Here is a 16593-nt window from a genome sequence, read left to right as displayed (position 1 = left end):
TGGGAAGTGGACTCTCCTATATAGAAGAAGACATCGGTACTGGAAGAAATTCTACACTGGTAAATAGAATTCTTAATCTTAGAATTACTAGACAAAGATTTAATTCTGTTGGGGTTGTCCTCCGAGATCGAAACGATGTTTTTATTGCTATGATTGTTGTTACTATTATTATTTGCACCACCAACAACACTATTCCTATTATTATTAGTATTATTAATGGTAATACAACCAATAATACCATCAACAATAATACCGTTATTGTTATTACTATTAAAATTACCATTGTTATTAACACGACTACTACTATTATTATTATTATTATTATTATGATTGTATGATGGGTTGAAATTAGCAAGATTAATGCTGGAACTCCCGGGTGAAGAACCTTTATTTAGCAGCTTGGTATTGTGAGAAGATATAAGTTGTGAAAGATTTCTAGTGTTAGAGAAAGCGATTCTAACTATGTGGGAAGTAATAATTAATAATTTTGGAAAATTTGTGAAGGAAATACTGGGTACTGCGTGGATTTAGTTGTTATACAGCGAAAATAATGTTAGTCGGCATGGCCTAGGGAACGATGTGGTCTGGAATTTATCACTTCCATACCATAACCAGGGCCGTATATTATTTTTTTATCGATTTCTTTAGTACGGTCAAACTTGCGGTGGATTCCAGTATTTCACTTTATGCCACCTTTATGGTACACCTGTTGTGCATTAAATTCAACTGATGATATAGTGATGTGCACAATTCTTCTTTATCAAAATTTTGTTGCATACCCATTTGAATATTAGCTGATGATTCATTTTCTATGGTGATGTTTAAACAAAATTTTAATATTTTTACCTTTTGCTCAATTTAAAATTTTAATATTTTTACCTTTTGCTCAATTTACCTGGATTTACCTGTAATTAAAGTCACTTTGAGACAAAAGTTATGCAATAGAATTGATTAAGAACCCTTTCTTTAATTATGTTCCAAATATCACATTAATAAGTAAAAAAGTTACAGTTATTTAATGAAACAAGCCTAGATTCATGATCATTTTAGAATTTAATTGAAACTCATGAGGGGTGTATTTTGGTCAGAAATATAGTAACGAAAGGGTTAAAGACAATAATATAGATTTTAAGTTAGATTGGTTCATACTGTCTGTATCCTTTCCTTTTGATAAGGGGAGGAGATTTTGTAACATTTGCAACTCTGAACTCTTCCATATTCTCTTCTCTAAGGTTCCCCTTATAAACACACTCATAGAGAAATCGTACAAATGTAAACACTGGCAGATAAACACTCATATAAATGATTATGATAGTCATTGTGGTTTGAACAATTAGTTTAACTTGCACTCCACTTCAATAGCGAAATTCTTTCCTAAGCCTTTGAACTTTCTTTTAATCAACGTACCCTCCCCTCTCCACTTGTTCCCTACCTATTATTCCTTTAACCCTTCTCTTCCTACTATCTAACTTTGACGTCAATTCTACTAACAGTTTTTTTAAAAACACTTATTATCGTTTTGTTTACCATGTAGGCAGTCATCGCAATTTTTGTTTGTCTTGTTGTTGAGAGAGGCTCCCTTTCTTTCCTGATGAGAAGATTGCATCTTGCACCATTTATTCCTTTGGAATGAAACCATGTTGTCTTCGAAACATATGTCGAGAATAAAGGAATTTTGTTAACATCTTCGTTCAACTCCATTCATTTATTTATTCATATATAACACACAAATTTCTGCACATGAACCCGGAGTTTCTACCCTTGGACAGGTCGCTTCAACCGTGTTTCTGTTGTGAATTTGCTACCCTGGTATCGGTTCATCGAATTTTCCATGTTGACGGTAAACATAGGATAATTCATTCACCTATAGAAAAATATATATATATATGGATATATATATATGTATATATATATGGATATATATATGTATATATATGGATATATATATTCATTCAGCGGTGGTACCCCAGCATGGTCACGGCCTTCGGGCTAAAACGTTTTTAATGATTTAAGGATATATATGGATATATATATATATATATATATATATATATATAGTAGAAATATGTTACGAAAAGAAAATATAAAATACACGTGGAAATGTAAGGGTAAAATATGAAAAATCAACGAAAATGCCTATTGCAGATAGAAAAAGGCTATTTATGACAGGTAGTGACAAATATATACATTTAGATTGACTGAGGTAGTAATACTAGTCATAAAGGTCATTATTATGAGATGATTATAAGATGATAATGATAATAAAGTAAAAGAATAAAACGAACCAATTGGTTTACGCGTAGGCTATTCATTGTTATAAATTTTAGGGTAGCAAATAATTCTAGAAAAATTCTCCGCTACCAGCGGTCAAGTGAGAAAGAAAAATTAGTCAATAGACTATATAATATACATTCAAACATATATGGGATGGCCATAATAGGACATCCGATTCACTAGAAAGAGCAGCCAAACTCCAAACCACTAATAGTTGTAATTCTGAAATGGGAAGAGAAATAAAAACGTTTACCCTTTCCCTTTCTGGACTATGCATAGTTTCGACAATCTTTAGTAAATAAATTAATTAAATTAATTTATTTATCACTGAATTTTTGGCTAATTTTGAAATTAAATCGACAGTTTATATTTACTGCTGAGTAAACCGCGTGAGCGTGGTGGATTTTGAAAATTTATAGCATATAGAAGCGAGGCATGTTTATCATCGCCTCGTGTATATATGTTGCTCCTTGGCTTTTCTGCTGACGAGACAACGCCAGTGATAAATATATATGGATATATATATATGAATATATATATGGATATATATATATATGAATATATATATATGGATATATATATGTGGATATATATATATGTATGGATATATATATATGTAGATATATATATAATAAATAATAATAAAACTTTATATATAAAGAACGTGAAATACACGAATTGACGAACATGGAAAATGGACAGTAATTCAGAGCCTTCATTCTTCAGTCAGAAACCGATTCATCATGGCAAATTTCGGCTGTTTAATTCTGAGATTTGCTCCAAATCGGCCAGCCCCAAGGAAAAGCTAAGCTATGGGCATTAGATTTCCTTGGTAGAAGGAAAGAATGTGACAACAGAGACGAATAGGAAAACAAGAGACGAAGATAAAATTGGAAACAGTAACGAATAAAAACAGGAATGACAAGGGGCATCTTACGACTTTGAGACAAAATGGGACAAAAACAATTGATCAGCAAGCGTGGAAAGCGATTACCTTTTCAGTAGAGGTGACGTATAGAACAGGCGGCTGTCACCAATGGAATGGCTTAGTAGCAGCAGGTTGCAAGAAGGTGTATGGATATATATATATATATATATATATATATATATGGATATATATATAAATATATGGATATATATATAAATATATGGATATATATATATATATATATATATGGATCTATATAAATATAGACTCCCCTATCAATATATAGACTCCCCTAACAATATCATTGCAGCGGTGCTTAAGAGCAATGATTTCTCCAGGACCACCATCCAGATAGAGTGAAAGAAACGCAAATTCCTCCGTTCATATGCTCTAATCAGGCAACACATGGACACACTGGACATCATCCTGGGAGGTGACTGCACCAGGGATGACCAAAAGGATAGAGAAAGCATCCAGGACCCAACAAAAGACACAACCGGGAAACCTGAAACCAAGGGAAACAATGGCACATGTCCAGCTCCCAACACAACTGAAGACCAAAGAGGTGCGATGGCCGCAAAAAAAGGAAAGCACCCTAAAATCGACGGAAAACAAGAGATCAAAGACAAGAAAACTAAAACAAACACTGTTCAGAAAAAAACAGAAGAGCCCCAGCAAGAGGTACATGGGCAAAAGCAGGAGCATCTGCAAATTCTACCTGAAGGGAGACTGCTGGCATGGCGTCGATGGTGCAAACTGTCGTTTTGCACATCAGAAGCCCTGCCAAGACTGCATGGACACAAGACAAAAATCCCTCCCCCGGGGAGAACAAAAAGATAAAGAAAAATATAAAAGAAGGAAAAATTGCGCACTGACCACTCCTGAAAGACGATATGCGGATGTAGTGTGTGGTCCAAAAAAGATACTGCATAGCCCAACAAATGGCCAGCTTCACCCAGATGTGAGAAGGGCAGCAGCTGAACAGCAATCTTTTTTGTGCATAGCACAAAAAATTTTTCAGCAGCTGACCTGGCTGCAGACACAAAGCTGGAACTACCACCACATAAGGCCACCACCAACAGATGCAGGATGGCCACCGCAGACACCAACACACACACCACAAAAATATTTCTACTGAACGTAGGAGGGCTGCTGCGGGGCAACTGTAAAAGGAAAATTTCATTCCTGAGAGACCTTGCGGCATGCAATCAAGCTATATGCATGACACTCATAGAAATGCATCTTGGACCTGATATAGGGGATGCAGAAATACACATGCTGCAATATGCTGTCCTACGCTCAGATAGAAAAGGGAGGAGCCATGGTGGAGTTGCAGTGTACATCCGAGATGACCTCACGCCCCTGGTCCTGTTGTCATATTCAAACTCAGTGTGTGACACTCAAATTATACAGACAAGACAACTGAATATCGTCATATGTACTACACCGGATGCCCCAAATCACACAGTCATGTTTGAAGACTGCCTAACGAAAATAGCAGAAGTTCTCACCAACCTGGAACAACACAACAGTGAATTCTTCATGGGTGACTTTAACTTCCCCAATGTGGAATGGCCTGGGGGGGCAGATGCTCCCAGGGATGACACACCATCAGCAGGCACAGGCAGAGTCCCTGCTCCATCTCACAAATGCCTCTTTCATGGAGCAAATAGTGCTGCGACCAACAAGGGCAGATAATATACTAGATCTCTGCTTCACAAACAATATGGATATTATCCATAATGTTAAAGTGATGCTGACAATGATCTTGGATCACAACATAATAGAGCTGTCTATGTATGGACCAAAAGCCCCCGCAGACACACAGCCTATACAAAGCATCCACAATCTCTCCAACTTAAACTTTCATAAAGCAAATTGTAAGTTGATCGAGAAAGAGATCCTCAGACAGGATTGGCCTGGGTGTCTCTCCGCACCGGACATTGACATGAAACACAAACGTTTCATGTCCATAATACAAGCCATATGTGACAAATATGTCCCAGTGTGCAGGACCAGCACACACAAAAACAAAAACAGGATCCCTAGAGAAAGGAAGATTCTTATGAGACAATGGACAAGGATTGCAAACCGCCTGAGCAAGCACACCAAAAGTGGTGAGGAGTCTCGGCTCGAGAGAATGCTAATGGAAATTGAGAAGAGTCTGCATCAGTCTCATGAAAAGGAGAGAAGCTTGGGTAATAGAAAATATCAAGTCAAACCCTAAAGCTTTCTTTAAGTTTGCTAAAGAGACAGCCACAGTGCGCCAGAGAATAGGACCTCTCTTCCAAAAAGATGGCTCCTCCCTCACAGGAAATCCCATGAGGATAAGTGAAATAGTGAACGAACAGTTCCAAAGTGTGTTCACTACACCTCTAGGACACAGGCAAGTAAACAACCCAGAAGAATTCTTTGCCACTTTACCTGTGGCCAAAGAGGCAATGTTGAGTACATCAACATTGAAGATGATGATATCACACTGGCCATAGATGAGATTGGCACAAACTCAGCTGCTGGACCTGATGGATTTCCAGCGATCCTTCTCAAATCGTGCAAACGAACCCTTGCAAAACCGCTACAGCTTCTTTTTCAGAGCTTGCAAGTGGTAAGCTCCCAGTCAAATTGAAAGAGGGGGTAATATGCCCTATCCATAAGGGAGGAAGCAGAGCAGATGCTAAAAATTATAGGCCTATCTCTCTGACATCATGCATCAGCAAAGTCATGGAACGAATAGTCCGTAAGAAAATAATCATGTTCCTTGAAGAAAATGACTTGCTGACTGACACCCAGCATGGATTTCGACCAGGTAGAAGCTGCCTAACACAGCTCCTGCAACACTATGACTGGGTGTTAAAACAGCTACTAAATGGCTCAAATGTGGATGTAATATATCTCGACTTTGCAAAAGCCTTTGATAAAGTCGACCATGATCTGTCACAAACCGCGTGGTCTCGGCATAGGCAGAAAACTTGGAGAGTGGCTTCTAAAGAGATAGAAGGCAGGCAGTTGTGGCCAATGGAGCCACCTCCAAGGAAACACAAATGACAAGCGGTGTTCCACAGTGCACTGTCTTGGGGCCACTGCTGTTCATAGTGGCCCTTTCAGACATGTCCTCAGCTGCTAAGATGGCCACCCTTGCTAGCTATGCAGATGACACAAAAGTCTCCCACACAATACAAAACCCTGGAAATATTGTACATCTGCAACAGGAGTTGGATACGATATACAGGTGGGCCGAGGACAACAACATGCAGTTTAATGCAGGGAAGTTCCAGGCCCTGCGCTACCGGCACACAAAAGTAAACGACATGCAGACTAGATACACTGGCCTACACTCTAAGGAATAGAGTCTTAATCTCTTGAGTCTTTCCCAATAGTCTTTCCCAATCCCTGAGTCAAAATCAGTGCGTGATCTGGGCATTGACATGAGCAATGATGCATCTTTCCAAGTGCATATTACTAATTTGGTGATAAAATGCAGACAGCTAGCTGGATGGATTCTCCGAACTTCCAGAACAAGAGAGAAGGAGACACTGATGGTCCTTTGGAAAACTTTCATCCTCAGCCGCTTGGACTACTGCTCCCAACTATAGTCACCACACTATATAAAGCTAACAGCAGAACTCGAAGCAATTCAAAGAAGCTACACTAAGAAGATAGTCTCAATGCAAAATATCAGCTACTGGGAAAGACTGAAATTATTAAAACTCTTGTCCCTGGAGCGAAGGTGGGAGAGATATGCAGTGATATACATCTGGAAAATCCTGGAGGGTCTTGTCTCAAACTTTGGCATTCAAAATTACCCCAACCGCAGAACGGGGCGCCACTGCATGGTGCCAAAGATTCCAAGATCACCATCAAAATACAGGACCAGATACTGCAACAGCTTGGGTTTCAGAGGACCACAGCTCTTTAACATCCTCCCTAAATGCCTGAGAGACTTACATGGTGTGGATGTGGGTTTCTTTAAAACTAAACTGGATCTCTTCTTGTCGGGGGTCCCAGATGAACCTACCTCACGACAGGAGACACAGATGTGGGCAGCGGCATCGAACTCCCTTGTTGACCAAGTGCCACGTATCAGAGGTGGATTCACATACTATTGTAGCTCATTCATCGGTGGTGCCCCAGCATGGCCACAGCCTTCGGGCTGAAACATTTTTAAGGATTTAAGGATTTATATATATATATGGATATATATATATATCACGTGATCACGTGACCGACCAGACCATCAGATGTTGTTACACATCGCTGGTCACAATGCGTTCGCATTGTTTTAGCCTTCGAATGACGCCACCCTGCTGGCTAAGCGAGCAGGCCATATATATATATGGATCATGCTGGGGCACCGCCATTCGGTGTTGCTACATGATTTTACTTCACGAATGCTTTTTAGCAATTGCCATTTGGTGCATGAGAGAGTTTGATGCAGCTGCCCTCATCTGCACCTCCTGCCGTGACGTTGGTTCATCTGGGACACCTGACAGAACGAGGTCCAGCATATTTTAAAGACATCTACATACACCCCATGCAGGTTTCTCAGTTCCTTCGGGAGGATATTGAAGAACTGTGGACCTCTGAAGCCCAAGCTATCACAGTATCTTGTCCTACATCTTGATGGCAAATTTGGAGTCCTTCGCACTATGCAGTGGTGCCCAGTTCTAGTATTTGTGTAACTCTCGATGCCAAAGTGTGGGACAAGTCCTTCCAGATGTATATTATGGCATATCTTTCTCGCCTACACTCTAAGGAATAGAGTCTTAATCTCTTGAGTCTTTCCCAATAGCTTATATGCTGCACAGAGGCTATCTTCTGTGTGTAGCATCATTGGATCGCCTCAAGTTCTGTGATTAATTTGACACTGATTGGTGACCATAGCTGAGAGCAATAGTCAAAGTGGCTTTGGACAAGTGTCCTCCAGAGGACCATCATGGTTTCCTGGTCTCTTGTTCTAAAAGCTCTAAGAATCCATCCGGTCAGCCGCCTACATTTCATTGCCAATTTAGCAACATGCACATGAAAGGTTGCATCATTATTCATGTAAATACCCAGGTCTCGCACTGATTGTGCCTCTGGGATTGCAATCCCTCCAGGTCCAGTGTATTTATTGGGTATTGCATTTAGTTTTGCATGCTGATAGCATAAAGCTTGAAACTTTTCAGCATTGAACTGCATGCTATTCTTTTCAGCCCACTTGTATATTTTGTCCAGCTCACAATGCAGGTGCATAGTGTCTTCAGGGTTCTGTATTACCTGTGAAACTTTTGTATCATCTGCATAACTTGTGATCATGGTTCTCTGCATGGCTGAGGGCATGTCTGAGAGGGCCATTATGAACAGCAGTGGTCCCAAAACAGTGCCTTGCGGAACACCGCTCACTATTTGCGTGTTATTGGAGGTGGCCCCATTGGCTACTACCATCTGACTTCTATCCTTCAGAAAGTCATGAAGCCATTCTCCCAATTTTCCAACTATGCCAAGATCACGGAGTTTGTGACATATCATTCCATGATCGACTTTATCAAAGGCCTTTGCAAAGTCGAGATATATCACTTCCACATTTGAGTGGTTGAGCAGTTGTTTCAGCACCCAGTCATAGTGTTGTAGGAGCTAAATTAGGCAGCTTCTTCCGGGTCGGAAACCATGTTGGGTGTCAGGCAGCAAGTTATTTTCTTCAAGGAAGGCGATTAGTTTCCTTCTGACTATTCGTTCCATGACCTTGCTGGTGTGTGAGGTCAGAGAGATAGGTCTGTAGTTCTTGGCCTCCGCTCTGCTACCTCCTTTATGAATAGGGCATATTTTACCCTCCTTCAGTTTTCTTGGAAGTTTGCCAGTTGCAAGGAAGCTCTGAAAGAGGAACTGCAGGAACTGCTAGGACTCTCTTACATACTTTTAGAAGGATTGCTGGGAATCCATTGGGACCTGTAGCTGAGTTTGGGTTCATTTCATCTATAGCCTTTATTACATCGTTTTCCTTTATATTGATGTAATCAATCACCATTGCCTCTGATTTTATATCTGCAGTGGTAAAGAAGTCAGTTGGATTGCTGACTTGAAAGTGCCCTAGGGGTGGAGTGAAAATACACTTGAATTGCTCATTTAGTATTTCACTTATCCTCATTGGATTTCCTGTGAGTGTACCATCTTTTTCAAGGAGTGGCCCTATCCTACAGTGCACCATAGCTGTTTCTTTGGCAAACTTGTAGAAAGCTCTGGGGTTAGATTTTATGTTGTCTATAGCCCAGGCTTCTTTGTCTGCTTTTTCTTTTTCATATATATATATATATATATATAGAGAGAGAGAGAGAGAGAGAGATACAGACAGACAGAGATATATGCATATATTGCAAAACAGCCGACCCTTGCAGACGACCACAAACTTTTGCTGAATAAGAATAGCCTGGGCAAAGTTTAGAAAGCTCCTACCCCTACTGGTGACAAAGGGTCTCTTGCTCAGAGTGAAGGGTAGATTGTACGATGCATATGTGTGAACTGCCATGCTTCACGGTAGTGAAATATGGGCTGTGACTGCAGAGGGCATGTGTAGGCTTGAGAGAAATGAAGCTAGCATGATCCGCTGGATGTGTAATGTCAGTGTGCACACACGACAGAGTGTAAGCGCCCTGAGAGAGATGCAGGACATAGGAAGCATTGGATGTGACGTGCAAAAGAGACGTCTGCGCTGGTATGGTCATGTACTACGGATGGATGAGGAGAGATGTGTGAAGAAGTGCTACTCCCAAACAGTTGAAGGAATCCAGGGTAGATGTAGACCCAGGAAAACATGGGATGAGGTGGTCAAGTATGACCTTCGAACGTTGGGCCTCACAGAAGCAATGACGAAAGACCGAGATCTCTGGAGATATGCTGTGACTGCAAAGACCCGACAAATAACGTGAGTTCATGGCTGTATCCTGCACCAGTTTTGCTTAGCCCCAGCCCATCCAAAGTACCTTGGATTTCAGAATGACTTGCTGTGCTTACCTTGGATCGTAGGGTGACATGCTGTGCTTGAGGAGACCTATTGACTCAAGTACATCAACATCAAAATAAATATCAAATGGAAATTGTAGTTGTGATACATGTGCCAGTGGCACGTAAAAAGCACCATCCGAATGTGGCTGATGCCAGCCTCCCCTGCCACCTGTGCTGGTGGCACGTAAAAAGCACCAACCGATCGTGGCCGTTGCCAGCCTCCCCTGCCACCTGTGCTGGTGGCACGTAAAAAGCACCCACTACACTCACGGAGTGGTTGGCATTAGGAAGGGCATCCAGCTTCCCAGACCCCGGTCGAACTGTCCAACCTGTGCTAGCATGGAAGACGGACATTAAACGATGATGATGATAGAGAGAGGTGATTAAATATAATAGCTTGGGTATGAAATACAAAATATCATCATCATCATCATCATTTAACTTCCGCTTTCCATGCTGGCGTGGGTTGGATGGTCTGACTGAGCGCTGGCAAGCCAGAAGGCTGCACGAGGTTCCAATCTGATCTGGCAAACTTTCTACAGCTGGATGCTCTTCCTAATGCCAACCACTCCGAGAACGTAGTAGGTGTTTTTTATGTTCCACTGGCACAGGAGCCAGTGGGGCGGCACTGGCAATGACCACACTCAAATGGTGCTTTTTACATGCCACTGGCACAGGACCAGTCAGCTGGCACTGGCATCAACCATACTCGAATGGTGCTTTTTACGAGCCACCAGCATGGGAAGCGGTCAAATGGAACTGGCAATGACCATGCTTGAATAGTGCTTTTCACGTGCCACCAGTGCGGGGGCCAGTCATATGTATATATGCATACATGGAAAATGAGTAAAAGCAAAATAGGAGACTTTCAGATGATGACTATTTAAGAATAAAAATATAGATATTTATATAAATAGCTCCAACATATACAGAGTACAAATGAATGAGAAAATTAAAGGGGTAGAAGGAAGGTATAATAAGTCCAACAACTGTTTCTGGGAGCTTGGAAATCCATTATAATGTTGGTAGATGTACCCTCATGAGGGTAGAAAAGATCTTACAATTCAGATCATAATGCAAAGAAGTGCAAATGGGGGATTCTTATAACCATTTTTTACTCTTCAGAATTGATCCCCTGTGAAAATATCAGTCTAAGTGTGAATCATTTGAGTACTACCAAGTGTCTTTTATATTGAGAATCTCTGGTTCTCATTTGTTGACTATATGTATGTGTATGTGTGTGTGTGTGTGTGTGTGTGTGTGTGATACCTGTGGCTTCCTCAGGTTTTGTCTCCAAAATTCACTCACCAGATATTGGTTGGTCCAGGGTTGTAGTAGAAGACGTGGCTGCAAAGTGAACTTTGTAACACTTACAGCCTGTAAGAATTTTCCAAATTAACCTTGTGATCATTAAGTTGGTGTCTGAAACATAAATTAGCACAGTATTTTGAAGGCTTGTAATTTATAGCATTTTAAAATAGGAAAGCTACAGCATAGAACCAGAGATAATTCCAGGCCAGTTTGTATCAAAAGGGTTAAATTATATTTTTTTTAAATCTGCAAGGCACTTAGATGTCTCTTGTGGTGCACTGTTTAGAGAATGCTCCCTCATATAGTATATCCTAATTTGATGACATTGGCTTGTCATATTTATCTGTAATGAATTATGTTTTTTCTGTTTGAAGTGTGTCATAACCTTAATAACTCTCTAACACTTTCTGTTGGCAGGTTTTACTTGCAAGAACACCTCTACCACCACCACCACCATCATCATCATTGTCATCATCTTCACCATTATTGCACCAGCACTTCTACTACTACTACCTGTTCATATGAAGGAGTTAACTTCTGTTCTGACAACCTGCAAGAAACCACATTTAAGGGACAGCTTGTTGCATTGAATTTGGATATATGCTTCAAAATGAAAAGTCTTCCTTCCTATCACTTGATGAAAATTGGGAGGTGATAAAACCATTGAAAGGTACCATGATTCTTCCATCGTCACAGTTATTTGATACTAGAACCTATGTTTTAACGACATCGTTATATCTGTGACAAAGGTAACAAAAAGAAGAAGAAAAAAACAAGGAAAAAAAGGAAAGAAACCAATATTTAAATTTTATTTTTATTTATTTAATTTTTGTTTTTGTCTTTGATGTTTCATTGCTCTCATTTCAACTTTATCATCGGATGATTGTTTCGTCTGTGCTGTTTGTCCTCGTTAATGAAACGAACCTTCTGAAAAGCCTAAAAGTCATAACCCTGTTCTTAATTGTTAGCAAAAGTATAAAGAGGAGAAAGCAAGCGTAAGAAGAACAAAGGTTCTATCTTGATGAAGTTGTATTTAAATTGCTGTTCTTCCTTTGTAAATGAAAGAGAGAGAGAGAGAGAGAGAGAGATGGTAGGAAGCTTGAATGATTTTCTGTATGTTACTGGGATTAATAATCCAGATTTTGCTAAATACATTTGAATAGTGTTAATATTTGAGACGAGAGCATTTGTGTGTTTATATTGTGGTGTTTTGGTTTTGGCGATGCTAATGATATGAAATACAAACATGCAAATATTTCATTATAGTAATAATATTAACAACAACAATAACGATAAGCACTTATTATTTTTAGAACAACTTCCAAAAATCCTATAATTTCAAAAAGTGATTCAATAAATCCCCCCCCCCCCACACACACACACCATTGTCACTTATCTACATAGAGGAACATGCCCAAAACCACACACACATACACACGTTTTTAAATGAAATTTAAAGTTCAACTGACACATTCTGTTCAGGTGACACTTTCTGGCATCAACATTGGTTTAGCCAAATCCAAAGTAAAACATCATTTTAAGTGATTATGTAATATATGGTTGACTTTTTAGTCTGTCAAATCCACCATAATGTCAGAGTTGGTACCGATAAAATCTTTTCGGTGTGAAACATGTGGCTCAACATTTGCTACTGAATACCTTATGAAAAGACATGCTACAATCCATTCTGACAAAAAGCCATTTCAATGTGACATCTGCCCTCTTTCCTTCTCCCAAAACAGTGACCTTGTGAAGCACCGACGTGTCCACACAGGTGAGAAGCCCTTTAAATGTGACGTTTGTCCAGCTGCATTTTCACGCAACACCTCACTCAAGCAGCACAAAATGAACCACTCTGGTGACAAACCCTTCCCATGCCCTGTGATGTCTTGTACATCAGCCTTTTCCACTCAACGCCTACTCCAAAGACATGCTATGATTCACTCGGGCATCAGGCCACACCAATGTGACCTATGTCCTGCTGCCTTTATCCAGCGTAGTGACCTCTCAAAACATCGCAAGACACACACTGGAGAAAAAGACTTCCTTTGTGACCTCTGCTCTGCAGCTTTCTCCCGCCGCAGCTCACTCAAACAGCACCGCATGTGCCACACTGGGGAAAAGCCATATGTCTGCCAATTCTGTGGTTCCGGCTTCACCACACACAGCCTTCTCAATCGGCACAGACTTCTCCATGCTGGAGTCAAACCATATTCCTGTGATTTGTGCGATGCCGCTTTTGCACAAAACAGTGACCTTGTTAAACACGGTCGAGTCCACACTGGTGAAAGACCATTCAAGTGTACAAGCTGTCCGGCTGCTTTTTCTCGCAGACATTCCTTAAAGCAACACCATGCGATTCATAATGGCGAGAAACCACTCAAGTGTGAAGACTGCGGCGTAGCGTTCACAACACAAAGCCTGCTAAAGCGCCATCGCAAAATTCATCTGGGAATCAAACCATTCAAATGCCCACTGTGCCCTGCAGCATTTATACAACGAAGTGACCTGAAGAAGCACAACCAAGTACATACTGGCATCAAAGCTTTCCATTGCTCTGAATGTGGGTCATCATTCTCCCGGAGCAGCTCTCTAAAGGAGCACATTACAATTCACACTGGGATTCGACCATTCAAATGCCAAGTGTGTAATGGAGCATTCGCAACACAGAGTCTCCTCAAAAGACATTTTAAGATCCACACAAATCCGTGCCGATCCAGCAATCCCACCAATATCTGTTGTGATGCTCTAATAACCAATAGTGTTCTCCAAAGCGTTGGAGCTCCACCAGGCCAGATATAAGAAAAAACATACAGCTGAGTGAAGGTTCAATTGCTGGTGATATGCTTCCTGTATGTGTGATAGATATACTTCAAATTCTACATACCAGTGTAGATCCTCTTGGCTGTGTTATCCAGCTGTTCCTGAAGTTTGTAAGCCATAGTTTGAGCCAAAGCTTCTGTATTTTCCTACTGGAGGGGATAGCAAAACACTTTTGAAATCTGTCCTTCTATCCATGTACAGTTTGCTGTCCCCTAAAGATCTACAACAAAACAGTATGGATCCATGCCATTGTGTATTTGCATCATGTTTCTCTGGTCCTTGAAACAGAACCATTGTCCAGGGACAGATTTAGCAGTGGGGGTGGTGTTCTTACATTCACCATCGTCATCAACAGCAGATCTTTGTATGTTGTACACAAAAACAATACTTTCTAAAGTTTAAAATGTCTTAAATGGAGTACAGCAAGGATCCGTCCTTTCAATCACTTGACAAAGTATACCACACAGCAGACTCATATGTAGTCGATGACACACTCACATCCTCTCCTCAACATTCTCCAGGCATAGCTGTAGAACTTAAACCTCTACATCATTCATCTTGAAACTTGGCTCCAAATCATCACTCTTGAAGGAGCACCTATGAAGTCAACTGCTTCCACCTGTAGCCAGAGTATCAAATACCACCAACCATCACATTCACACACACTCTCTCTCTCTCTCTGAAGCAAGATACTAAGGGTTGCATGCAACACCTCTATGATATTCATCACACACACACACACACACACAGAAGGCATGGTGAAGAAAGCAAAATGATCGACTGTCATACTTAAGAGTGCTCTCCACTGCTACATTCAATCAAAACAAAACTGATCTACAAAGAATATATTAGATTCATCAGATATTATTGCAACCTTGACTCAGCTCCAAAACTAGCTGCAAAGAACACAAAACATCACTTATGCAAGGATTCGATATCAGAAATGAGACACAAATGCATGGATGTGTGAAATCACCCCCAAAATACCTTGATGCATCTACAACACCATCCTAAAACCTCCAGGTACATCCACAGCACCAAAATACATCTACAACACCATATTAAAACAACCAGGTACGTCTAAATACCACCCAAAAGCCAGGTACATCTACAACACCATCCTAAAACTTTGTTGCTTCCATAGACAAACTTATGAACCAAAAACACATGCACAAAAATATAGCTTCCACCCTCAGTGATGTCATCAGCCCTTAAATGCTATGTTGGGGTCTACACCGTCGTCTGTGAAGTGTAGAGGAACAGCAGGTGTCACACTGATTGAGTTGACCATGCCTACCATTGGGAACCTATTCTTAGCTAAATCTTCCTCACATCACACCTTGCTATCTGAGAAAAGGACATGTTGAATAATGTGGTACTGGATTTTTTGCATGTTGGAAAGTAGAGGTGATGGGCTTAACTGGAATGCTTTTACTCATAGGTTTCCTGATCAATGAAGGCAGAGCTCGACCTAACAACAGCGGCGTTTGCTCAAAAATATACTGGGCAAGTGGAAGGGGAGTGAGTGCAACACATCCCAACCTCTTCATATGATTAAACCCTGCATATCAGAGTGGGGAGGGGCATGGTGATTGATTGGAAAAACAACAGATGGATGACTCGTATCTTTTGTCATTAAATCCAATGCCTGTACACCAGTGTTCTTTTATTCTTTGGAGCTTCCTTAGGGGCCACACAACAAGGATGACTATGGCAACAGCTACAAAGATCTGTTTGTGATCAAACCGTAAATAAGTTTTGAGCTCAGCACTCACTGACTGTCGTTCCTATCAAATTGAAAGAGAAAGCACATCACAGCACATGGTTCTGTGTGTAATTTATATACAAAAAAACCCCCAAAATACCACTGATAACTTACTAACACCACACTCTCTTCATACTCCACCCCTCCACAACCTGCACAATATCCTTTGTCTTCTGTGACGAATGAGTGCAGCAGGTTATTTTCTTTTCAGTTCAGCTGAACGCTTTCACTAAATTCATTTTCCAACTCATAATCTTTAATGCTTGTCAACATGTGGCTTCATTTTTTTTTTTTTTTTTGACTTTACTTTCTCAAACTCAGCAACAGTGGACATCTCTTCTGTGGACAATTGGGGCATCATTTCGTCTATCTCTTCTTTGGCTTTTGGTGAATCCTGTATGCATGTTTATATATATATATGTGTGTGTGTGTATAAACAAATATATATGTGTGTATATATATATATAAATATATATGTGTGTATATATATATATAATATATATATATATACACA

General features: G+C 40.3%; 1 protein-coding gene across 1 annotated transcript in view; it reads left to right on the top strand.

Moving 5' to 3' along the window:
- LOC115224323 (zinc finger protein 501-like) overlaps nt 1–16117 on the top strand; it is a 37906-nt gene extending 21789 nt beyond the window's left edge. The window contains exon 2 of the mRNA XM_029795179.2: nt 11909–16117. Within this exon, the coding sequence (XP_029651039.1) occupies nt 13082–14293 (1212 nt within the window). The 5' untranslated portion in view covers nt 11909–13081 and the 3' untranslated portion in view covers nt 14294–16117. The remainder of the gene's footprint in view (nt 1–11908) is intronic.
- The last annotated feature ends 476 nt before the right edge of the window (nt 16118–16593 follow it).

Source organism: Octopus sinensis, linkage group LG25, assembly GCF_006345805.1.
Source record: "Octopus sinensis linkage group LG25, ASM634580v1, whole genome shotgun sequence".
NCBI classification, from domain to species: Eukaryota; Metazoa; Mollusca; class Cephalopoda; order Octopoda; family Octopodidae; genus Octopus; species Octopus sinensis.
This window is presented reverse-complemented; position numbering and strand designations above follow the sequence as displayed.